The sequence below is a fragment of the Nestor notabilis genome, unplaced genomic scaffold (genome assembly GCF_000696875.1).
Source record: "Nestor notabilis isolate BGI_N333 unplaced genomic scaffold, ASM69687v1 scaffold5680, whole genome shotgun sequence".
NCBI lineage: Eukaryota > Metazoa > Chordata > Aves > Psittaciformes > Psittacidae > Nestor > Nestor notabilis.
The window spans coordinates 50,761-77,061 of NW_009910548.1; the positions used below are offsets into that span (position 1 = coordinate 50,761).

Below are 26,301 nucleotides of genomic sequence, written 5' to 3' on the forward strand. Positions count from 1 at the left end.
AAAAGACCATGTACCATCGCAGTTAAAGTCACATGTGCAAAGAGGAAAAAAAGAAAGAAATGCTGGTTAGTGTCTATTGATCAGAAAACCTTGGCAAATCCCATCTTACTATACACAGTGTGTGTAGAAAAAGAGTAGTACACAGTGATCAAAAAGAGGGCGAGGAAAGGACCACCTTCCCCAAGACACAATAATGCTGAATCCAAGAAACAGGCACAGAAGAGTGTAAGATTCCTTCACAGTTACTGTCTGTGCAGGTAGCCACAGCACCCCCGCAGTGCAGGAGACACCCCCAAGCATCACTGCGCTGGTGAGAGGTGCAGCCAGAGGGAAGGATGCCCTCTCTGGGCAGGCAGAGCAGACACAGGGCAGGGCTGGCTGCCCGCAGGGCTTCAGTACGTTATGGGGATTAAAAACAGAGTCTCTCAGAGGGATGCAGGGGGAAGGTAACACCAGTTGTACCACTGGTGTAACAGAGGGGACCTGGCTCAGGAGTATCCCAAAGAGGTCATAGAGCAGCGGTTGGAAATGGCAGCTTTTGGTCATCATATATTGGAGGCAGCAGCCTGAATGCAGGAGGATGGGTATTCCCACTGGAGACTTCATGGCCCGAAGCCACCTCTTTTAGAAGGCAGAAATTTGGGGGGTTCACTTCTGCTTTTTAAAAAAAACCCAAACAGTTCAATCCCAAGAGCTTCCTTCTTAACACAGCCGGAACACTGAGCCACCGAGCCTGGCCTGAGGCTTTAAACATGTATAACACACACACCTATGAGGGAAGAGCACAGACACACACAGGCTGAGCGAGGAAACAGACACCTGCACACACCTCTCCTGAACAGCTCTCATAGGGGAGGGCAGAACTGAGCACAACCAAAGAGCAGAGCCTGGGACCAGACTACAGCGTTTTTGCCAGAGACTTTTGTTTTCCTTTTGGAAAAGGGCTGATTTACAAGTTTTGGTAAGAAAGACGATGGAATTGGCTTGAATAGGATTCCACATTCAGCACAGGATGGATCCTTCCAGTTCTTCAACAGCAAGCATTGGAAACCAGCACATCTCAAACAAGACTTCAAAAGCTACTTATGCAGGGTAGGGCCAGCCTCAGAATCAGCTCTCCCACAGCTTCTGACATACTTGGCAATAGCAGATTCCTGAGGCTTTGCATGGAGATCCCCATCCCAAAGGAAAAGGTTAAGAGGCTCCATGAGGGGTGGGATTTGTTCATATTTCCTCCAACCTCGTGCCTCATTGTGAGCTGCTCCCAAACTGCAGCCCCAGCACCTCCCATCCCACTGGATACTTGTTCTGCCTCCCTAGGGAATATCAGGGAAAAAAATCCCACATGGAGGCAAGGATGGGAGCTAGAACAACTGAAGTTGCTGGCAGGAAAAGTTGTAGAGGCAGAAGTCAGAAGAATAGCTGGCAGAGGCTAAAATCAGATCTGCCTTTCTCTCCTACAGTCCCCCTGCAAGTGTAATATCTACACTCTTAGAAGCTGGGAGGAATCTGTATCTTTCCCTCTTTAGCCATGAAACAGAAAGCCAGGCTTCGTGGAAACCCACAGCCATCTCCATCTGTTCCAGAACAGCCCAAATTGCTGCATGTGGTTTTGAAAGATCTCAGCATGGCTTTGGATTTAGGCTGTTACAGATCTGAGACCAAAGAAACCCCAAAGCCTTTAAAGTATCCAAGAAGCATACTTCAGAGTCACAGGGAAAACACCAACATGGAAAAGAAGAGTGAGGCAACATTATCAAATGGTCCAGTCTTTAGGGAAGAATGTCCAGTGCAAGGATCTCCTCTGAGGGGACATTGTTCACTTCAAACAAGGTTGTCTTATAAACCATTTGAACTCCAAAAAAACCCAACAATTCTCAGCCAGGTACAAGAATCCAGATTAGGAGAGAGGAGGGAGAATATGTGCCGGATAGGAAAGGCATTTGGAGGAAAACAGCCTGCTCTTGGCTGGCAAAACCCTTCAAGCCTTATTTTTATGCTCAGCTCTTGGCAAGCTTTGCAGAAGGAGGGAGTGCAGGATTTGGACTGGAGCTGTGTTCCCTGTGACTCGATTCTTACTCATTAGCTGGCTATAAACAGAGTCAAACAAACGAGGCTGCTCTCACCGCTCAGGGTTCTTATGAAGAATCTGAAATCCTACAGATGCCACAGATCCATCTGTGGATCTCAAAGCACTTGACAAGTTGAATTTAGCCTCAGGACACCCCAGTGAAGTAAGTATGACAGTAGTTCCCTGATTCTGCAGAGAGGGGAAGCGAGAGACCCTGAGAAATAGAATGTCATTAAAAACAAGAACAGGGAATACTCAGGAGTCCCGACTGCTCTTTGAGTCTGCCGTCACCCCTAAGCAGGTTGCATTCTAAAGAGATCATTTGAGAGGCCAAGTCCTCTCCTTCAGATTTCATAAGGCAAAACATTCACAGTGCTGACACAGGGAAGAGTGTATGATTTAGGAGTTGGCCCCCACTGACAGCGTCCTTTCCATGGGCAGGCAGAAAAGGCAGCACTGATGAGGAAGCAGACCCAGAACGAGCAAGCATCGCTTCCATCTGCTTCTCCATGTGGTTAAGGATTTAATGGGATTAAGACATGAGTTTCTTGAGCAGATCCTGTCAGACAGACTCCCGGTGGGGCAGGGGAAAGGAAAGGGAAAGGAAATCCTGGCAAAGTGAGAAACTTTAGCAGAGGTGCCTGTAAGAAAGTGCTCTCACACACACAGCACACCCAAGCCCCTAGCAAGGGGGTTCTTGTTCTCGCTTCACAGAAACAAGCCAATTCAGCCACAGACAGCAGCCTCCACAGAGGCAGAAGTGTTCCACAGTCTCCCAGTCTCTCCCACCTTGCTAGTGATGCACATCATGAAAGCCAGATATATGCATCTTCAGGAGAGCCAAGTGCGAGGAGATATTATGTAGTTCCCCCCCACCTTTTTTGTTTAAAGGAATAAATCAATCTGTACTGTCTAACTAAAACACTGCAAAGGCCACAGTCAATAAAGGAGTCCCTATACAGATTACCAGAAAGCCTGACCTAGAAAGAAACCCAAACACTAAGTTTAGAGAAGGGAAAACTCTACCTACTTCCCGTCCTTTAAGGGACACGTCCCATCATGTACCGCACCATCTAGTTTCTTCACAACCACATCTGGCACATTACACAGAGAAGACAGGATGTAGGTGACTTCCACACACTTGTAAGAAAGGCGCAGGACACTGCAGGCATCACTTGGATGAGGAATCACCACTTCAGACCTTTGCTGTGCTCCCTTGATCCCAACAGAACTATCCGCAGCTCCACTGCTGCTGAAGCTGGAAGAGGTTGGACCCCCCTGCCCTGTCCCCAGCTTAAGGTGGCTGCTCCCTCCCACCAGCTTGTGGTGGGCACCAGCCAGCCCACACCAGCCATGCCATGGAGGACTAGTAGAGCCCCACTCTTAGCTGGGCCACCTCATGCTGGTGGGAGCATGGAGGCAGCCCCACGAGCTGCTGGAGGAGCCCAGGGAAGGCCAAAAGGGGACAGGAGGGGCTGTCACAGCCCCTCTTGGAAGACTACCCACCCTGGCAACAAAAGGCACTGGCTTACACAGAACTGGGGCCCTCTGTGTTAAGAAGACATCCATGTGGAAGGCAGGTCAGATCCTGTCCCCATAAGAGACATGTGCATGGCAAAAAAGTGGGAAGAATTAAATCATTTTGCATTCACGCACAAATCCACCACCACAGAGCTGGGACCTGACTGAAAGCAGCTCACTGCCAGCCTCAGAGCTGGCCCTGGAGTCACACCATGCCCTGTGCCAGCAATCAGACACTGCTTTTGGCTCATCACTAAAAGCAAACCTCCCCAAACCCCCCAAAACTCAGGTGACACTAAAGCCACACTGATGGACAAAGGCAAAACGAAACTGCACATCTCAGGAGCAGATCCCAGCACTGAGCAGAAGGTCACCCAGTACAGAAAGGCCAAGAAAGGCAGGAGGCAGCCAGGTTTGAAACATTCAGACAGAGTTTGGTATTTCTTAGCTAGAGCTGAAGGCGTATGGTGGGGAAGGACACAGCAGTTCTCCAAAGCAAGTGCACATGGCAGGTCAGCCCTTCCCTGGCTCTTTTCCTTTCCTCCAGACACACTTGAAGCTGGCTAGAGAGGGAGGGGCACATGCCTGCCTGCACCCCCTTCCCCTCAAAGAGGCTGTCAGACATAGGGAGGGTCTGTGATTTATCTAAGGAGGGGCCAGCTACTCACCTCCCCTGTCCCAGTGCAAATAGGCAGCCCTTGCAGGTGCAAAAGGAAGTGGCAATAAGACAGAGCCTGAGGGGACTGTGGCTGGAGAAACACAGTGGGAAAGCCAGACAGGGAAGACAGAAACAGGGAGCCTTGGGAGTGCCCGACAGAGATGCAGGCAAGCAGGAGAGAGGAAGCAGGTGATAGACAACAGGGAGCTGTGTCGCACAGAACAGTTTCACTAGCAAGCACTGGGATAAAAACATAATGCAAAATCAATCTGAAGAGCTGCAAATGGGCTGTTCCAGTTCAAGACAAGCAACATCAGAGACACAGAAGGCAAAACCATCCCACTGTGCTCATATAGGTCCAAATCTGACAGAAGAGGGCACATGGATAGAGGGAAAAGAAAGACTTCAGGTGGCTCCCAGAAGCTTAAACCACGACAAGCCCTTTGATACCCTCTCCTCGCCGAATGAACAGGGACTGCCACATCCCCGTGCAAGCAGGTTTCTACAGCAAAGGGGTGAGCAATACACTCTTCAGAAACAGCTATGGGTAGGAAAAGCAGAGAGGCAAAAGCACAGGCATGTGTATGGCGTAAAGGCAGCGCTCCAACAAAAATAACCCATGTTGCAATTGTGAGGAGAACGAGCAAGCGTGAGACTTACAGTATGCCTGGAAAAGGGAGGAAAATGGGAAAACTCTGTTCTGTCTCCAAGGCTGAGCTAACCGAGCCAAGTCACCCTGTCGCCTCTTAAGATATTTCTTTCTAGATAAGATATTCCAACTCCCCCCACCCCCTCCCCTTTCCAAATAAAGTGCAGATGGTCAAATATTACTGGTCCATCATCTGCCAGTTTCAGTCAGCATTGGGGAAATTAAACCCAAAAAGCACGATATTGAAAGACAAACTCCAATCCCCAAAGAACCCACCCTCAGAATCCCTTAGACCGAAGTCTCAGACTGTAAGCGGAGGACGAATTTATGAGATTTAGGGTCTATGAACTCCTCGGAGAGTTTGATGAAGGGGATTTTTTTCACATTAACAACAAGGCTGAAGTCCAAGCACTTGAGGACAAAGACGCCGCCGTCTTGTAACCCGCTCGTGACCGCTTCCTCGCTGACGAGCGTCCAGTGCTTGGAGAACCAGCGATCCCTGTCGTACTGGAGGGTTGGGCCCGGGCTGAGGAAAAAAAAGCGGGGAGAGGGACACGTGTTAGCACCAGCCCTACCCCTCGTTCTGCATCGATGCTCTCGTCCCAGCCCCAGGTTCAGCTCCGCGAGCACGGGCTTGCCACGCCGGGAATTGTTTCAGCTTCCACGCTTCAGGAGACATCCTCTCCCCAGTCCCTCCCAGCTTTTCAGACCCCAGGAGCAGATACAACCACCAGTAGAGTCTCTTTCAGTCCATCCCAGCAAAGTTACAGCCCTGACTTCTGCTGCCGTAAGTGCCATCTGGCAGCAGGTCAGTACAGCAGAGCTCATTTCTCCCCTACCAGCCCCATAACCCATCCCAGATAGGTAGATGAAATAGCTGGCCCTTCCTTCTTCAGGCCAAGCTAAGGTAGAGGGTAGATGTTTCCATGTTTGCAGCCTGACTGAGGGTACAAAACTGAAAGCAGGACAGGGAATGCTGTTTGATGTTGGTTACTTTAACATCTCCTTTGCAATCTTAACAGCACCAGAACTCCCCCTTGCATACCTGGGCAAGGTCTCAAGTGGATCCCAGTGAGAGGATGCTAAGGCTCATCTCTTGATAGCATTTCTGCTCTTAGGATAGTAAGTCCTGAGTAAATGCCTAAGAGTAAATTCTTGCATTTCCAACCCTTTTCTAGGATTGTGGGATGTTCTTAGAAGGGAAGGTGCAGAGTAGGAGGTGGATAATGTGACCCTTTAAGACCTGATGCAGCCTATGCACTGATCATACCACAGACAGGAACTATGAAAACCTCCACTGACCTCCCTCGACAGTTGCCTGCTCTGTGTGTACACACAAATGTGCTATCCCTTTCTCTCTCCTTCCTGCACCATTAAAGAAAGCGCTACCTTTGGTGTCATGTTATTGGTGATGCAGAAGGACAAGTGTTGCAAGATGCTCTCCATGCTGTGGTACTGCTGCTGGCGGGTGGTGCGAAGGTACTTCTGCAGAGCTCTTGCCATGGAGGGGAAGATTGCCTGGGCTGCTTCTCGGGGGTCCATCATCTCTCCTGGAGCTTTCTGCTGTTCCTCTGCCTGGAGGCGTTTGATGTGAGTGAAAGCCTCCTCTACTGCAACCACAAGCCTGCAGAAGGAAAATCAGGATAGCAGGAATCACAATGAGAGAGGTGTGACGGGGCTGTGGTTAAGGCAGAGCCTAGGAGTCAGGATACACAAACTCCTATTCCCATCTCTGCTACTGAGTCACTGCCTGCCACCAGGCAATTCACATAAAATCTACTTTACTGACACTCTGAGGGGCAGACAGCAGCTTTCTTTCCTTGACCAGAAACTGAGGGCCATAAACCAGGATCAAGGCTTTAAAGCCTGAGTGTTGTACTTGGTTCTGCCAACACAGCATAAACATCAGTTACACGATTCAAACAAGACACAGCTGCCCTTGCATTTAATGTATGTCTTTGAAAACGACGGTTCCAGCATACAGGATTGCAATGTGAAGCATAAGGATGGGCAAGCAGTCAGGAAGGGGCTGGCTATAAACTAGCATGACCCAGGACACAGACTGCTCAGAGACTCTGTGCTCACAAGCTGCAGTGTGCTCCAACATGCACCAGCCACGTACAGAGATTGTGCTGCTGAATGATGGCTCTGACCCGCCACCCAGCAGCGACAGGGCTCCCCCCCTCCACTCTTAACACTGCAGCTAGAGGCATGCTCTGCAAACCACTCCTGTGTTGGCACAGGTGAGCAAACACCAAGACCACTGCATGTAACACTTTCAAGCTAGCCCAGAACTAAGGAACAAGTGAGGGGCTATGCTGCAGTTAGCAAGGAAAAAGCAACAACAGTAGAAGAGCCACTCAACTAAACTCTTTTGCCCCACCAGACAGAACTTGCTTCACGCTAGATTTTCACTCAAGTCACCAACTACTGTCCACACTGCCCTCAATACCCAAAGCCTCTTAAAGCCAGGGGAACCTGCCTCACAACCAGGACAGTTACAGAATACCACATTCAGAGTCTATATGAGGAACAGCACAAGAAGCCCTGACCCCTTCCTATTTTGTGAGGAAGAAGGGAGTGGGAATCAGTTTCTAATCTCTTCACGTGTATTTGTTGCAGCTCTGACCTTCTCCTTTGAGACATCTGGCCTGATCTTCCAGTGACTGATGGGTTTTGTCTGACTAAGCAGCTGTTCTAACCAAACTTAGCAAGCAATGGAGATGTGCCTGAGTTGGGACGTTACACTGCACAGAAAGGAAAGTTTAAGTTCCTATTGCTCTGAAGCTGCAAAAGAGCCTAAAAAGACAGTGGCTGTAGAGCACAGGTCAGCCCAAAGCAGGCTAAGGGACACGCAACTATGCCAGCACTTTCCCAATGAAATATAAACTGCCAAAAGAAAACACAAACCAAGCCAGCTCCTTCCAGTTACGGCACATTCCTTCCAAACACAGCTTAGTTCAGGGGTGCCTGTCCATAAGCAACTCGCCTCAAACTGTTAGGTATGTTAACTACAAACTGTAATTAGGCTCCAGAGCAAATAGAGGCATTATCTCAGGTCAGCTCAACAAAGCATCAACACTGCAGCCTGAAGTATGACTAGCAGAAAACAAACCTATGTTCCAAAATTAAATCTAACTACTTCTGGTCACATCTTTCCTCCCCAGCTCATTGAAGAGGGCAAACTGCCCCTTTTAATAGTGTGCCAACACAAATATTGTCCTCACCCATGAACAAGGCAACACCAAGTGCTCTATGGATCCTGTCCCTGGATTACTTGAGCTGAGATGACAAAGCTGGGCATGGGGGAAAACAATGGGATTTCCTACAGCAAGAAACCAGATTTGTCAAGCACTGGACTGTTCCCTAATCCATGACATTGCATTAGCTTAACCGTGTAATATACATGAGCTCTGCTTTATGCATGTTCTTCAGATAATCCCAGTTACAAACCGGTACCATCCCTTATGCATCTGGATTTCATACACTTCTCTGCTGTGACTGATTTACAGCCAACCCCCGGCCCCTTAAATCGGAGGCTCCTGTGGGGCTTGGCAATCCCCACGGGGCTGAGGAGGGGATGGCTTTACCTTGCACGGCGCTTTCTCACTCGCCGCTCATGATCAGCCTCTTCGTAGTAGAGCTCGTTGTGACTGGAGTCCCTGCGACGGGCCGCGGCTGCGATCATGGCACGGGACTGCCCCGATGCGTTGTTCCCTGGGCCTTGGAGAGGCAAGGACAAACCAAAAGGTGGTGTTACTGCCACAGGACTGGGGCAGACCAGTGCCCCACAGCATCTGTCAAGCGCTCTGTGGCTCCAGCCTTCCCAGCTGAAGCTATAAACCCTTCCCCGGTCCTCAGGAGCTCTGGTAGAAACCCTGCGAGGCAGCATGGGCTTAGAGAGGGGGCTTTGCCACGTGGACGAGGGAAGTTAGTTGGGATGACACAAACACAAAGGCAGAGGTGAGGTGCACGTGCCAAGGATGCAACTTACCACCCATTATATATGTTTTCAGTTTGAAGGCAAAGGCAGCTGGAACATACCACATTTCAGCAACAAGACAGTGCGAGCAGCACAAGAAGTGAGGAGTTGGGAAGAGGAGAAAGACAAACACAAGAACATCATGAGACATGGAGATGAATGAACAAAAGCCAAACTCCAGACAGCTACACGCAGGGAGGAAAAACAGGATGCAGGGCCAGCAAGGTCACCTTTAGATAAAGCATAGGCTTTCCCAGAAGGCCAGATGCTGTCAGAGCAGCAGCATTACTGCAGTAGGGTAGGATGGGGTCTCTGGATGTAGAAGCTTCTCATGGCACTCTGAGCAGCACCTGCCTTACAGCTTCTGTTGCTGCTAACAGATCCTGCACAGGTACAGCAACAGGGAAGCTGCAATCTGCTCTGTAACACCCACTTAAGTGACAGAGCTGTGTACTACAAGACCTTAACTAATGACCTTAAAACACAATAGTAGGTTCTGCAGCTCCCCCATGAAGCTTTACAGCTCTGGCTACTCAAGCAGAGAGAGGCAAAATAATGTTGCCCCTTAAGTCTACCAACCCTTCTATCTAGATAGAGGTGGCTCTACCCAGAGGGGGAAATGGAGAAGTCTAGGACTGCATCCAAACCACCAAGAGCTGCTTTTCTCATTAAGTGCTCTGAAAGCCCCCACTCTCAGCTGGCAGTGGTTAAGGCCAATCAATTGCACAGACATGCTTAAAATTGTTCTGCTCATGCAAGGGCAACTCTTTGATTTCTTTCCTAAAAAGCACAAAGCACATTCCAGGACAGAAGCCTGAAGTTCACTCAGCAGTGGGAAGGACAAGCATTCACACAGGCAGCTTCTGAAGAGGCTAAACACTTCAGACTTTGACAGCCCTGAAATGGAGGATGTGACTTAAGAGAGATACCAGCTCCCAAATTGGGATTAGGACTGTAATTTGCCTTGTTGACTATGCCCAGTGATGAAAATCCTGGTTTTGAAGGTGAGCCTCCCCACTCTGTGTAAGAGAGATTACAGCAAGATTTTTTTCCTTCCTGGCTGCTCCAGGATCAAATACAAAAGCTGCCAACAAATTAGGCTGCCTTAATAGCATTACTGTCTTTTCACGTGCAGGGTGTAAGAGACTGTCAGGATGCCAGGGTAAGCTGCAGCCAGAACTACACTCTGCTTCATCAAATGGATGGGAATCTTCTTAAAGATGTGCCTCTAAGCCTGAGATTTCCACATCCACAAAGGCAGCAGCATTGCACAAGGAATAGTGCTACCCCACAAGGGAAGGCACAAGTTTTCAGGCCCTGGCAGGCTCATGAGCTTGACACTTGGAAAGGCCTGCCAGCCACTTGTAGGGCTTGCTTCAGGTTCCTTCTCTTCCAATGAAGTCTGTGAGCTATCAGCTCCTAAGCTACGGTGTTATCAGACAGACAACTTTACTTCCAAGCCTGGGAGTCCCAACATCCCAGCAGATGCTGCAGGAACACAGGCCCTGCCACATCCCAGAAAAGATGTGCTGCATCAGAGGAGAAGACAAGCCAGCTACCAGCCAGAATGGCACATCCTGCAGCCAGCCTGGTGGGCCATCGGGTTTGAATAGTATGCAGACACCTTCAGGATTGGGAAGCCCTCACCTTCCACACGGCAGCCTCGCTGAGAGTAAGCAGCTGGAATGAAAGACTGCACCTCTAGAAGAGTGCAGAGCAAGTCTGCGTGCTTCCCTCTCCAACTCAACTTGTTCTCTCCCACCTTTGAGCTTCTTCATTCCAGGCAGCAGAGAACACACTATGGGCAAACCTGCCCTTTCCCTCCCCACTGCTTCCCCCTTCCTCTGTCAGGATGGGGACACCTCACTGTAAGGATCTAAATAAACCTCCAATTCATTTTATGGATCAGGAGTGCTGTATCAGGGTTGGGGAAACATTTAGAATAAGGTCTTTGAAACTTCTGAAGTCACCAAGGTGAAATAAATACATTTAAAACCTAATTTACACAAAAAAAACCCAACCCACACCCATAAGGCACTGAAACTTTGTTGAAGGCAAAACAATCATGTCCCATGTTTTTCCATGTGACACCCTTCATATTTCAGTCTCCACACCCTGCATGTAGAGCCACCTTTCCCAGCTAACCCCCTTCCCAGCCTTTCAGTACTAAACATGGACAGGATGAGCCTTACCACTTTTTGCACAGGACTTCAGCCACCCTTCACCATAAAAGCTTCCCTCTACAACTTCAGCTTTTCTATCAAAGGAATGTGTACTTTTATAAAGGTTGTGATGGCTGAGCATACCCTGCTTATCAAGCCTAGCTTTCACTGATAGGGTTTAAGAGTGCCAAATGATTTAAGTCCAGTTTTTACTGCTTTGAGTGTCCACAGGGATCCACCCATCCATCCATCCACAGGCTTCTTTAAAGCCCAAAAGCTTGAAACAGGTTTGTTGAACGGCAAAGCTCAAAGGGGATAGTTATCTGTGTCTGAATTTCCATGAACTGCTTAGTGTCAGGATGACTTGGGAGCACAGCCATGCATAAGCCAGGCATAGCTAATTTAGTGCTAAGGCTGCAGGCTGACAAGCATTGCTTTCACTGGCAACTGCTGCTTACACAGTTGCTTCTTCCCACACTGGTGTCAACCTTCTTCGCTTTCCTGAAGGCTGCCTGTGGAAGCATCACAATAAACCACCGGGGAACTCATTTAGGTTAAAAGTTGTGTTTATTGTACTATCACAACCAAGGAGCTGACCCAAGGGTGACAAAAAGCAGAGGCTGCCTAAAACAAGCAGTGGTGCCAAAAAGTGCTTGTCAAGCCACATAATTATAAAGCCTGACCCAAAACTTGGCCGCTTCGCCTGGCAAAGACAAAAGCCTTATTGTGGGCTAAACACATCTGTAAAGTCATCGAGAACTGGCAAACCCGGCACTGTTAGGAAGATTTCCAGCAAGAAACAAGGATTTGGCAAAGCAAAAAGGTGAGAATGTGTGCATAACAAAGCATAAAGCCAACCCAGCCCTTCCCCATCCCACCCAGCTTCAGAGACTGCATTTCACCTCACCTACCATCAACATTGTAGACTTTCAGACCAGCCATGTGCTTGGCTGCACGGGTTTTGGAGGCTGTTAGTAAGGCTGGGTTGTAGACTGTGAAATCTCTGTAGTAGTTTTCCAAAACCACCAGTGCAGCTCGCTGGATGCTAGGGACAAACAGAGGGAACAAACAAAATACAAGACAAAGCCCCCTAAAACACAAGAAGTTCTTTTGTTTCCTTAAAGTAAATGAAAATAATAACAATAAGAAAGAAATAGCCACATTATTCGGGACAGGATTGTCACACCCACAGAATTGTGCAATACACAGAATACCAGTTACTCTCTGGGACCTGAAATTTAACTTGAAATGCCCAATAAATGTGCCCTCACCTTAACAGGATGATGACAGGAAATTCCTAAACAAGGGCAGCACAAACTGAAGCACTAAGCTGCCTGCAGAATGGGAAAACACAGAACAAGAGCTCAGCCTGCCTTGGCTGTGACACAAGGACCTTGCCCAGGCTGAAGATCAGAGCACCACCACGCTGGTTCTGCTGTAGCTGGCCAGCCTAGATGGAGGCACCAGCTCAGGATGGATGCTTTTCCCTTTGAGTCATTTCCAGCCGCACCTCAGAGCTCCTCCATCAGAGCACTGACAAGAGCCCAAATCTTCAGCTTTCACAGCAAGATAAGATCGCTGCCTGAGGAGCATGGCTGCTGGAGAAGGGATTACCTCAGTATTGCTTGTTAAATCCAGGAGGGACAGAATGAGCAGCAGTGACACTCCTTCCATCCCTTTGAAGGGATGCCTCTACATAACATGACGACACATGGGAGCAAAACAGCACACATGCCAGCAGCAGGAAAGGCTCAACCCAGAGGTATCTTCCTTTGCAATCATTTCAATAACAGAGGTATCTGTAGACACTGCTACCAACAAATAGGACAGTATTTCAAAACAAGGCAGAGTTATGGTGTTTAGAATTGCCAACACACACACACGGGATCTAGGACATGGCTCTCTCCACATTGCTCTGGCTCTATGCCCCAGTGTGGTCTGGCTGGCAGTAGTGTTCTGAGCAACTCACCAAGATCACCTAGTCAGTCAGCTGGAGTTTGCCAAGAACCCACACTTCATTTCATTTTGAACTCACAAATATTATAAAGGGAACTGCCAACATGTTCATTGCCAGTTAATTGTAAAGTTCACACTTAGCAACAAAGCCTCTCCTAAAGAAAGCAACTGAGTATTCTCACACATGTTGCAACATAGGAAGAAAACATTACAAGGATGGGAACGTGGGAAAAGAAGACATCAGCAAATTAAGACCTAAATTCAATTCTCAGCACTACGACTGATTCAAGGCACGCTCCCAGAAGAGCAATTTCAACCTTCCTGTGCCTGGTGCTAATATTAAACTTCTGCATCACCCCCCAGTGATTTAAACACAACACACACATACCCCCTCTGCCACTGATCGGTAAATTAAGTGTAGATGCCAGCCCATTCACCAGATCCTGAGAAAGAAGAACAAACCCAGACTTGTTCACTGTGTACCTTCGGCAGTCAGTATTAAAGTACAGCACCATATATTTCATTAGCTGTATAACTTCAAGATGACTAATTTAGCTTTTGAAGCAAATTCTTTCTTCAGGACTGTTTGGATGCAGATTTCTTCTGCATCCAGCTAAAGCATCTTGAAGAGGCTTTACCTTTCAGGTGCCAATCCTTCATATTTCCTCATATCAGGTTCGTTAAAAGCAACCCCCTTTAAGCACTCAGCTATTGATATGAAATAAAAAGGCACTATTTAACCAAGGAAATAACTTTCCTTTAATGAAGCAGTACAAACTGACCTACTGCCACATACACGCAGGCGCCAACAGAACAAATGAAAGGCAGTTTATTCCTCCCTGCCAAACTTGTGATTTCTACTGTGAACTTGCTGCAGCTTAAAACCATAGTATCATAAAAGAAGTCATGTGGCAACAGAACATATTCCCCTTTCTGACTGCATTCAAACATGACCAAGTTTTTCCATATCCACTTCCCAGGAAGGCAAAACTCCACAGAGTTTCATCCCAAAATGCAATGTTTGAAAAACTAGGACCAACTAAAACCAACAAGATAAAAATTAAACAGAGTTATACTCTGCTAATGCACTGCTCTCATTTCAGACACCACTGGGACTTCCATCCCAGCAGTGGGAAATGGAGGTACTCCATTGACCAACTAACTCTATCAGGACAAAACAAAATGCATCACAGGAGAGAATAACTTATTTTAATAGACACACATTTTCCCTGGACCCCACAGAGCGTGTTATCATCAGGATGCCAGCTTTCCCCACCTACTACTACCCCTTCCATCTCCTAAATAACCTACTCCACTAATTCATTGTCACATCCACCCAAAATCTAAACACAATAAAGCTTTTACATTGCAGTAACTGCCCTGAAAATTAAAGCCCAGATATTTCTTGCTGATGCAAATCCAGTAGAAGCTCAGGCCCACACATGAGATACCCAATGATACAGAGGGTCTGCTCTCCAGGGAGAATTGTAAATAGACAGTAGTTTCCTAAACTTCTAGCAGCCTATTTGTATCTCCCATGGAGTCATCCTTAGCACGGCAGGTTAGGAAGACAGCTCTACTGTGACCCTGCAAATTCTCTTTTGAAGAAAAAGGGAAGAAAAAATAAAGAGAAGATGCTGCAGACAAGAAAATTAGAAGGGTCAAAACAATTAGCAAGAGGAGAAGGCTGAATCAGAGCCTTCTGAGCTGTGTTGCTCAACCTCTTCAGCCACATCAAGGGGAAGCCTCACCCTGCAGAGCTCAGGACAGCCAGCCCTGCCCCATAAGGAGCTGCAAAGCCATCCCAAGCACAGCAGAAAGGGAGCCAATTTGTGCAACACAATGTGCAAGGAGGAAGGTAACCACAAGCAAATAACCATCCAGAGCAGCCCTGAGGAGCAATGGTCTCATGGTTTGTGAGCAAAGCAAAATGCTAAGGAAAGCTTCTGTCTCCTCATAGAAATTCAGGGATTTTGTGACTTTCCACTGCAGGGCAGACCCTGGCTTGGCAAACAAGGTGAAGTGGTTGCAGTAGGCCTCCTGTCCACACACACCCCAGCTCTGATGGGAATGGGAACTGGCAGCCTTCCCAGAGCCCATGTTTGGAAGCTCTCCACTTGCAGCAGCATCTCAGGAGTTCAGCACCGTGTTGGTCACTGCATTCATTCCCCCCACACTTCAGCAAACGGAGGCTTCCTTTGCCTTTATGACTTTAAAAGGAACAGGGACGACAGGAAGAAAGTGAACAGTTTCAATACTTCATTGCCTGCTTGGAGAAGGTAAGAGGATCCTCCTCATGTTCTAGGAAGAAGATCATATCAAGACACAAAAAAGCATTTTCATGCAACAGTTTAGACTCAAAACCTTCAACAGGAGGGGAAAAAAACCCTGCCAATACAGGCCAGTAGCCTATTGGAAACCCAGTTTTCCTTGTAGGCTGTACCAGTAAGGTTCTATGTTTTGTTGCTTTGTGTTTTGCGTGGTTGGAGGGTTGCTCTGATTTTTGTTCTAAATGATTATCATTGCTACCCTGAAGAAGGCTGTGTCACAGCATGCTGCCAAGAGGGAAAGCAAACAAGCAGACGCCACAGGGTACCTCAGTGGCATTTGGCAGCAGAGAAACGCAGAGTCCTTTACAAACAGTAATGAATTAACTTTTACAGGGCATCCAAGGAAGTGGAGGAGGGGGAATATGTGACACAAAGGCAGCAGCTATTGCCAATTCTTTTCTCTCAGAAGGTAAGTCAGGAACAGTTTTGCCTGAATACTTGCTCCTATGTGGGATTTTGATACCTGAGGTCTTGCTGTACTCTGTAGCTCATTTTGGCTTTGTATTTGCCTTCTGTGACACAGCTACACCAATACTGACATTGGCTTTTTTAGAGGATTTCCAGGAAAACAAGCCAGTGCTGTACTGAAGCAAAGCAGAAAGAAAGCAGCTTATTTATATAATCAAAACATTGGCCTTGCTGGTTTCTAGGAAAAGAGGTTTGAGTCTTCTGAAATGATGAGGAAGGATTAGTGAAAAAGAAAACAATGAGAAGAAAAAGAAAGAGACTGAAACCACACCTCAACACCCAAAATTGCCATTGGACATACTAGAGATCATCATTCACATGGTTTTAGCAGCTTTGTGCTTTCCTGCTAAGCTAGAAATGTAGCCTGTCATGGTACCACACCAACCATCAGGCAGACACTGCTAATTGTCAAGGGCAGAGGAGTGCCTCATGGTTTTGTAACAGATACAAGTACATATGAAGAGCTGAGCTGTTTGCTACCAAAGCACCCACTTCCTTACCTCACTGTAGATGCAAATCCTGCATCATCAGAGTTTAGGGTGAGCCACACACCCAAAATCCACAGGGATAGTCAGAGAGGCCTGATCAGTGCTGTGTTAACTGAGGGTTGAGGAAGCCTGGGGTTATTTAATCCAATGGTTCCCAACACAGACTCCTCTCCTCCAACAACACTTTTTATTAATGTTCTTCAAAACAGACATAGCATCCAAACAAGCCAAGGTCTCTGGGCACACAAAATACATACCAGAGCCAGTTGGGAAGCTCTGGCACCTCAAAGGGAAGCTGAGCCAGGATTGCACGAAGGAATCTTCCATGTAGAGTCAGCTTTGCCTTCATGGCTCTCTCCAGTCTACAGCTGCATCAAGCTTATCTACTGTAAGAAATGCTGATGTCTCCAGGAGTGCTAAGCTGCTCACCCAAAGCACTGTTGTCAGCTCACACCCAATGGGCTCAGAAGACTCCTGTGCCTCCCCAAAAGCACCCTACAATCACATCTCTCTCGCAGAAAACCCTTTCACTTCACATACTCTTTTGCTAGACACAGAGCTGGGGCTTGAGCTCCTGGTCCTTCACCACACTTCAGTGCTCTTCCAAAGCAAAGTCACCAGGACTGAAACCTCAAAACCAGAACTGGAAACAGACAGTTGAAACAAAAATGCTTTCCACAAACACCCCTACTGAGAACAGTTGCAGAAGGGATTCCTTATATCCTTCTAACACAGACTTGCTACCCTGGTCTGCCTGTCACAGCGAGGCCAGCACAGGCTGCCCAGATGCTCCCCAGGCAGCACAGCCACACCAGGGTCCATCTCCTATGAGCTGGCAGAGCACAAGTGATTTGGTACTCACTGTCCTTCCCAAGCAGCATCTTGGAGCAAAGCTCCTGAGAGGACAGAGGTCGCATAGAAGAGCTTTGCAGTGCCAGCAGTAACACTAAGGCCTTAGCTACAGCTTTGTCCTCTCCAGTAAACAGAGCCGGAGCCAGATCTCAGCAGAGATGCCAAGACAAGGAACTCCTTCAGCAGCTGTGGCCAAATAAGCAAAGGAGAAAAATGCCTTTTGAGTGTCATAACTACAACAGCATTTCAGGTAGGCAGGGGGAAGAGAACAGGGCCACAGCCCCCAGGAAGATGAAAAACACATTTTCTTGTCAGACAGCCACAAGTGAAGTCTGTGATCAGCCAAGGCAGGGAAGCACAATCCTCACTTTCTCTGCAACAGGCACCAGGTGCCCAGGATGCAGAGAGTTGGTTTTAGATACCCAACTTCTGGCATTTGGTCAGCCTGGGAAGAGAATTTCCCTTCCTGTGGAAGGTAAGGAAACCTCAGTGCAGTAAAACGAAAGAACAGGAATTTTAGTGTGCCCCCATCCATCCCCAACCCTGGACATCTGAACAACTGTCACATGAATGTTGTAGGCCACTGCTGATACAGGAGGGATTTCAACATACAGGTTTTCTGAATGAGAGGAAGAGACTAGGATTCATTTTCAGGTTGGGGTTGGTTTGTTTTCCTCAACAGCAGCCTAGCCAAAACCCTCCAACATAGGAGAAAGGAAAACAGCCCCTGCAAGGCTATCACTAATGTTGCTGTTATGTTCACAACTTTTTATATGGAAGATAAGCTCACAGTATGGAAATGGAAGCTTTGAAAAGAGAGAATTTTCCCGGAGGATATGACCAAGCTTCAGTGTGGGGAGGGAAGAAATCCACTCCTTTATATCATATAACCCAAACAAGCTACTTATTTAAGCTTCCCTGGAGAACCCTATAAAAGTATCCCCAGGCCAGTACTAAGAAGATGCTGCTACAGAAGTACAGAGAGCTAAGTTTTAGCAAGCAGCTATAAAACCCCAGTAAAACCATAGGTATGCTCCCACTGCAATTCCCCCTCTGAGAAACTTCCCAGCCTGACAGTTCAGTAAGTTAACTAGGTGGCAGCTAGTAAAATTAACTAGGACAAAACCCTAAGATACTAATGGCAATATATAGTGAGGAGGAAGAGGAGGAGAACACAATCCTCTCAAAGTGATCCAAAAGGTCAAACAATATGGTTTACCAGGAAAAGACAGTCACTCTGTTGAGGTCAGATACTATGACAGCACCACACTTCCTCAGGAACACAGTGAACATCTCATTTCACAGCACACAGTGCCAAGGGAAGCAAAGATCAGAAGGACACTTGTTACTACCCCTGACATCATATTCAACAGATAGAAAACAAAGTAAGAAATAAGCTGCAAAAGCCTAACATGAGTTTAGAAGTAATGGAGTGCCAGAACACCAGAAGGGCTTCCTATGGGAGGCAGGGGACTCTTTTCACAACAAAGGGAAGACTTAAGCTCGTGCTGAGCCTAAGCTTCTTCCCAGATTCACTGTATGCAGCTCTAGGACACCTTACAGTAGTGGGTCAGCCTAGGTAACCAGGAAGGTTGTCTTTAGGCCCCTCATGGAACAGCAAAGGGGAGTTTGTTAGCATGTGGCAAAGGTACGTTGCACCGATAACCTCAGCCCAGCCACTGGGATGGGTACATGAGCACACAACAAGAGCAGCTTCAGGGGCTGCATCTGAAAGAGCAGCTTGTAAAAGCCGGGACATGAGGCATGACAAACCTCACCCCAGAAGGCTGAGGATGCCAAAAGCAAACCACTAGCATCCTCTTACACCAAGACCACCTCTCCAAGAGGAACGCTGTGTGTGGGGGAGCTGTTTTCAAGCACTTACCATGCAGATACCCAGCTGAACCACTAAATCCAAACAGTACAGCTCATGGATGAGCCAGTGGACAACAGCAGCTTTCAGGCACTAACAGCCTGGGCTGGATTTCAACCAGTTCCTCAGACACCAACAACCACATGCAGATGTCCCAACAGCTCTCCAACTAAAGACATCCACTTCCCTTTGATCATATATCACACATTCAAACCTTCTCATCAAGCAGAAAGCGAGTCCTTGCTACTAGCACCTCCCTGCCCCAGGGTCTGCTGCAATGCAGAGAAGAAAGATGAGAGCAAGGGAGCCACGTATGTGCCATGTTGCAGACACCCACAGTGAACCAAACCAACATCTGGCCAGACATCCACACCACAAGCCCAACCCAGCACCCTCAGGAGCCAGGAGTAGTTGAATTGGATCTGGAAAGCAGCAGCTACTGGATCCACAACTTAGAGCTCAGGAATGGGACCTAGTGAATATACTAACTTGTTTATTTAGGAGAAAATAAAAAAAAAAAAACATCTAAACAACTACCATGTGCTCACACTGAAGCAAAACCAAAGCTGTGAAAGGCTTTATCTATTGAGCAAATTGGAAGGTTGGGAAGAAAGGCAGTGAGAGAAGAGCACAAAAGGAAACAGCTTAAATGAAAAGATGATGGGAAGAAGCTGATGTCGAGCTGTCCCCATGAACCTGCACAGCATGGTGGATACAGCCACACCATCACACATGGGTGCTGACAAAGCAGGGGCAAGACAGCTTCCTGGGGCACCAACAAGTGTTGCACCCAGTTGCCAACAGCCCAAGCAGGCTGCATTTGTCTGCACCAACTCAACACAGACCTGGGACCAATCATTTGAGAGAGTCTGGGATGCTGCTGCAGTCAATCTTGAAGTTAACATCTCCACAGCTGAGCGGACTATTGAGGCCAAAGAGCCCTGTGGAAGGAGACCTGCATGAACACTGCTAGGGATGAAGCATTCACAACTTCCTTGGGCACCCTGTGCCAGTGTCTCACTACTCTCACAGTAAAGAACTTCTTCCGTATATCTAACCTGAACTTCCCCTGTTTCAGTTTGAACCCATCACCCCTTGTCCTATCGCTGCAGTCCCTGATGAAGAGTCCCTCTCCAGCATCCTTGCAGCCCCCTTCAGACACTGGAAGCTGCTCTGAGGTCTCCAAGCAGCTTCTCCAGGCTGAACAACCCCAATGTTCTCAAGTCTTTGAGAAGCCCAGCAGAGGAGCACACTTTAGCAGACAGGAACATGCACCAAGGAGTGCTCCTGCATTGCAATGCATGTGCACAATCTCCTCATGCAGGCAGGACTGCTTTCACTGCCATCCATCACTGCCATGAGAGGATGCTGTCCTGCGTCTTTCCCTCTGTCCCATCTCACCTTTCTTCTGCCACCAGAAGCCTCTGTAATCCTTAAGCACCAGAAGGACAGTTAAAAAGAGAGCAGAAACTGAGCTGGGCTAAATAATCCAAGAAGAAAGATACACACAAAAACTATAAAGCTACCTAAATAATAGATACAAATTACCAGTTCTGCCATTCAGATCCCTGTGCAACCAGACACGACTTTCTCTGAGAGGGGTAAGGGAGGATAAGGAAGGATCAGTCTGTTGACAGGATGGATATTTTTCAGCAGCATTAGTCTAAGAAGTGATCATACATTTATGTAATTGAAGGTGCACTAAGTATTTATGAGGGAGGCTTCAAAAGTTGAGGTCATATTTAGGATTTAAAGAGTTTCAAACAAATCAGGGGGGACAAGACAACACCAGGGTGTGCTCTACCTTCTGAACACAGGAGCTGGGAGCAAGAAAGAGCTTACCCTGCATGCAGGAGTGAAACAGGCCCTTAGTGCAGACATGTAAGGGATGAAATACCAGACTCCCCCAAGCCCTAAGCTACAGGGCATCCATTAGCCTCCAACTCGAGCTTGTACCCCTTCTCCAGCACCCAGGAACCTTGCAGCAGCCAGCAATATACAGCTGGATTACCACTTCCAGGCCCTGGGAGTATGCCTCTGATTAGTCTAAGCCTCAAAAGGAAAAAGAAATCAAAATGCAGGAACTGGCAGGTATGGCAAGAAGTCTGTGAGAAGTCTGCATTTTCACAAGGTAATTTATAACCTGACCATGCATCAAATAAGGCCAGAGTCTTTAGACAAAGAATTCTTCAAGTTACATTAATAGTTATGAAGTAACTAAGGGTGGGGTGGTGGTTTTTGTTGGGTGTTGTGGGGTTTTTTTAGGTGAAAGCTAAAGGAACACAACTTCAATTCCAAGGAAACAACAGAAACAAAGTGTTAAAAGCTTCTCCTGGCAGCAGAACTTCAGTGCTGTAACAGGACTTTCCATTTAGCTGCTGATGCCATGAAACATCAGTATCCAGCTCTTGCTTCGACAGCAGCTTTAACCTCCTCTAGGATCTCTCTCACAACATCTCAGAGCATTACTTCCTTGTGAGCCCACATGGACAGGCCTGAAGAGGCAGAATCAATGCTACACACTAGCAGACCTTTGAACACAGAGGAACATCCCTCCCTGCACAGCATCCCTCCACCCCAGAGCATCCTCCACCCCAGCAAGCTTTGCACAAAAGCCATCTCATTCCATAGCCAGCACCCAGCAACCCTACTAACAACACAGGGACATGGTCCACACTTCCAAGCTGAGCATCAAAATTCCAGCCCCAAAAAGGATGCAGATGATCCTCCACCATGACTTTGGGAGTACAGGCTGGACCTGGCAGCCCACAAACCTCAGCTAAGGTCCTTCCTGCTGTGCCAAGAGCTTGTTCTGCTGTCAGATGGGAAATAGCTCTCCCCAAACTGTCAGCTGAGGTCTCCACTTGGCCTAAACGACTTAAGGGGAATTTAAGCACAGAGGTTCATTCAAGGGGAGTGAGTGCTGGAGTTATAAGTGAAAAGAATGCCCCTAGTATTTTTTGGGGGGACACCTAACCAAACCCCTCTCTTTTACTACCACCCATCTCCCTATCAACTCTTCCTTATTCCTCCAGGGTAGGGTCAGGAATTAGCTTCCAGTTTTCTTGGCCATGACTTAGTTGTGCTGTAGGAGAACAGTAAATTCACAATTTCTTGCACTTCTGCCATAAAGTGAACCTCCTCCTCTCCCCCAGGGGGCACGCACCTCACTTCACTCCTTTGCAGAATACTTGGATTTCATCATTCACCACAAGAAACAGATGTCAAAGGCTGAGGGGGTGGATTTTTACTCCCCCCCCTCCCAGTATTTGAAGATAAAAGTATCTTCATGGCCACAGAATTTGGTCGGCAGCTTTAGAGAGACCATCTGTGTCTGTGGGTGGTACATACAGGCGCTTTGGAGGGCACTGACAGCAGGGGGAAAGGAATTACATGACAAACCCCTTAAGTACAGGGTATGCTGGAGCACATGCTCCTCCTGTACTTCTGGGCAGCAGTGATTTTGAAAGACAAACCAACAAGAAGGGAAATCCCTGCAGAGGAAACCAATGGCATTTCCTCCACACCATCTCTTTCGGAACGATGGAGGCTAGCAGAGCTCCCCATCAGGGAGCAAGTAATACTGTACTAGCAAGAGGGATTAATAATTGACAACAGGCCCTTCACTTACATAAAGGCTTGTAAACTTTTAAGTATTAAGTATGCCAAAAATGTGAGACTGCTCCAGGGTGTAACAATCACCCTGTGCCACTCACCACTGCTGCCTGGTGCATCTGCAGGAGCACAACACAACCAGCATCTGGGCTGTGGTCCAGTGCACTTAACTCCACGGTGGAAAGGGATGGAGATGTGGTGTGTGCACAAGGGGGTGATCAAAGATCAAGATCAAACAAGGAGTCAAAAACCCCTCTGGGGTCTGCTGCTTGCTACTGTCACAAACAAATCTCCTTTTAATGACATGCTGCTCTGACCCAAGTTAAGAAGTCCTAAGCTGAACTTTGCTAGCAACAGCCCCCCTGCACCACCAAACAGATCCTTGTAAACCAGAACAAGACACCATTCCCATAACTCATCCGGAGTATCAAAGGAGAATGCCCCCTACTCAGCAGGGAACAGCACACATGTTTTTTTCAGAGGCTACTGGAAAATTCCCTTCTGCAATTCCATGGGCACCCTCACGGCAAGAGCAATCAGGTGAACTGCTCTCTGCAGCACCATCCTCCTAGAGGACAGGCAGTAGGAGGAAAGGAATGGCCTGTGAATAGGAATGTGGTTGGAAGTCTTTTCCCACCGAGTCATTATCAGTTCAGCTCCAGGTCAGACCTTCCTTCCCTGCTCCATGGCACAGGGCATTTGCAGGGTGCTAATACAGAACTGCCTTTGGCACACAGCTGTGGACAGAGTTCTGCACACTCAGGAATGGGAGCATGGAAAAGCAGCAAGGAGATGACGAGTTGCAAAAAGGTGGTCGTAAACACCCAGTTATGCAAAGTGCTGCTGGAAAGATATTGGCTGGAGGTCACCAGTCTGACACCTCTCAGTGCTAAAGAAGCTGCTCTGGAGCAGACCACCCAGTCTCTTCAGCAGCTTCATTCACTTGCAGATGCAATTAACACCCATTTAGCCACCTATCCCAGAACTTCTTGGGAAGAGAGACTATTCACTGCTGGTGCTCATCAGGTTTGGTGATGGGCAGGGGTGGGGGACACTCACACAAATGCTCATCAAGCTGCCTTGCACAGAGAAAATGCATTCAGGAACAACGCTGATTTCACAGAGTCTGCAAAGTCTGTGAACATGCTGTTCTAGAAGCTCCTGTAATCAAGGCAGCAGGAAAGTTAATAAGATGTTTTGCTACAAAACAAGGTAAAAATTCATCAGCTCAATCTCCTTCATCAGAGTGCTTGTCACTGTGGAAGACCGTGAGAGTTGAAGAAACCCCAAGGAGAAAGTGTAACCCTTCTAATGCCTGGGAACAGAGACCAAGCAAACTGCACACAGGGTAAAGGAAGAGCACACAAGCCCAGAGTGCCTCCAGCAGGAGTTAGCTGGGCAGGTACAGCATTGCACTAGTGTGCACCAATGCTTGTTGTGCAGCCTGACTGGACACAGAAATAGCCCACGAGTGTCTGGGGTCAGTCACACCATGAACAACCAGTTGGACACACATTATGAAGTTCCTTTGCCACAAACCAGCAAGATTTCAGCAGCTCTTGCCTCAAGAGATCCAGCTTCCTAAATCCCTGGTAAAGCTATGCTAGAAATAGAACCAAAGGTGTTTATATGCCATGGAAGCTTTCCTCTTGAGGGGTAGGGAGATTTTAGGACAGCACAACCTCAGTGTTGACACAACTCCAGGCAAGAGTGTTCTCTACCGCTCAAAAGCTGACTGGGTGTTGTTCATTATAAACATTTCACCCTTGAAAAGGGAAAACAGATTTGAGCAACACCTTGTTGTTGCAATGTCAGATGCACAAGACCTACAAATGCAGGCTGGAATATTCCTGCTCTTTAGTCCTCTGTGCACTCCCTCACTAGGGAACACAGGGACATAGACAAGAGAGCTCATCAGACTAGATCAGTAAATACTGACAGCCTAGTTTCATAAGCAGCAGATTTATATTACGTTATGTTTTATAAACCACAGATTCAATAGAGACAAAACTGCCAACCCAAAGCAGCTGGGCCAAAAGCAGCATCGGCTTCCACCATGCCATTCCCTGTCAGAGAACACCAACCAGCTCACACCCATCTGCAGAAGCTGTACCCTGATTCTAAAGGCGTAGAGAGGCCTCCCCACTAGCTCCCCAACCAGCTAATTCATAAAGGCAAGCCCATGCCAGGAAGGACAGAAAAGCAGACTGAAGTTCTCAGTGCTTCATAGAGCCCAACACATGATGAACTATTATGACCCTGCTCCTCATATCCCTTCTGCAAGGATGAGCTAAAGGGAGAAAGACCCACTCTCAGGCATTTCCAACGTCAGAAAACCAAGCCTATGCTGGAACCCAACATTCGGTCTATGTGCAAGATCAGTAATTACCACGTGTTTGAAACCATTCATCTTAAGTTGTCTAGACTAGCAAAGCTCTAGGGTAAGGAAAGAATATTTACTGGAGAGGAAGGGAGTATTACAGAAGAGGAAGGTTTTCTCCATGAAGATCCTTCCTACATAGTTTCTGAGCCACCCAGAAGGTACTGAACTGTAGATGACAGCTGCCACCACTGTCCCTGTCCATAGGAACAAACCAAAGCCTCAGCTACAAGACCAAGCCTCAGCTCACAAAACTATCAGACTTCCAACTGAAAAGTCACCTACTGTTGTTCTCCACCACCTTTGTTTCCCTTTGCTGGTGCTTTCAAAAGCCTTGCCAAAATTCCCACCCAACCTTGTGCTTTTTCCGAGGCGTGACCTTTCTGGCATCTCCTCTATTCCTTGCTCTTCACCCATGTACCACCATACAGCATTCCCTCTGCATGGCAAGCCTTCCTGCCAGGAGCAGCAGTGAGCTGGGACTTGGCACCACATTCACTGGGACTCCAATGTAATTTTTACCTCCCCCTTCCAGCTCCTGAATGGATGCCAAAGGGAATGCTCTTTTTGGCAGTTCAAGCCTCCCAGATGAAGAGTTACAGCCAAAGTGCTGGGGGTGGGACCAAGGCAGCCTATTAAAAGGTTGATTATAATATGAATTTGGGGAGCTATTTCCAAATGTGCTTACCCTCCTGGACCTAGGGCCCTCGGGGGTGGAGTGGAATACCTAACTCAGCATTTTCAGCTTCTTTACTGGGTTTGGAGCCAGGGAGGGTGGAAAATCCTGTCTGCACTCTGCATGGAAAAAAACATGGGTTTCCAGAAGGGTGGTGGAGCTATTGTTTTCTTCCCTTCTCCCCTAGAAAGCCTGTGGTGCTCATACTTACATAGCTCTCTCTGCCTCATTGAAAAGACCTAGAATTTGAAAGCTTCTACCTTGATTAAAAGGGTCAAGATCAGCAGTTTTCCTGTGGAAAATCCAGAGCTACTCCAAAAAGCAACACTGACAAGATAAGATGCCACAAGACCCTTCTCACCACCAGGTTCCCTGGAGCACACTGGACTGCTGAGGAAGATGAACTCTGTAAGACAGCCAGGGAGGAAAACTTGAGGGCATCTGGGAGCATAAAGGGGACAAAAGGCTGGACTGAGGCTGTGGTTTCAGGAGGCAGTCAGATTGCTATACCTGTTAAAGCATGCCTCCTCCTGCCAGGTGGCAGCCCACAAACCTGACCCCTTTAAAAGAGCCAAAATGCAGCCCCTTGTGACCTGCACTGCCATGTCACTGACAAGCAG

At 47.7% G+C, this 26,301-nt stretch overlaps 1 protein-coding gene across 1 annotated transcript in view; it reads right to left on the reverse strand.

Moving 5' to 3' along the window:
* Positions 1-5,187: 5,187 nt before the first annotated feature.
* The window catches only part of VANGL1 (VANGL planar cell polarity protein 1), a 29,485-nt gene continuing 8,371 nt past the window's right edge, over positions 5,188-26,301 (reverse strand). The window contains exons 4-7 of the mRNA XM_010010561.1: positions 11,955-12,088; positions 8,490-8,622; positions 6,274-6,523; positions 5,188-5,433 (exon numbers count right to left, since the gene is read on the reverse strand). Of these exons, the coding sequence (XP_010008863.1) occupies positions 5,188-5,433; positions 6,274-6,523; positions 8,490-8,622; positions 11,955-12,088 (763 nt within the window). The remainder of the gene's footprint in view (positions 5,434-6,273; positions 6,524-8,489; positions 8,623-11,954; positions 12,089-26,301) is intronic.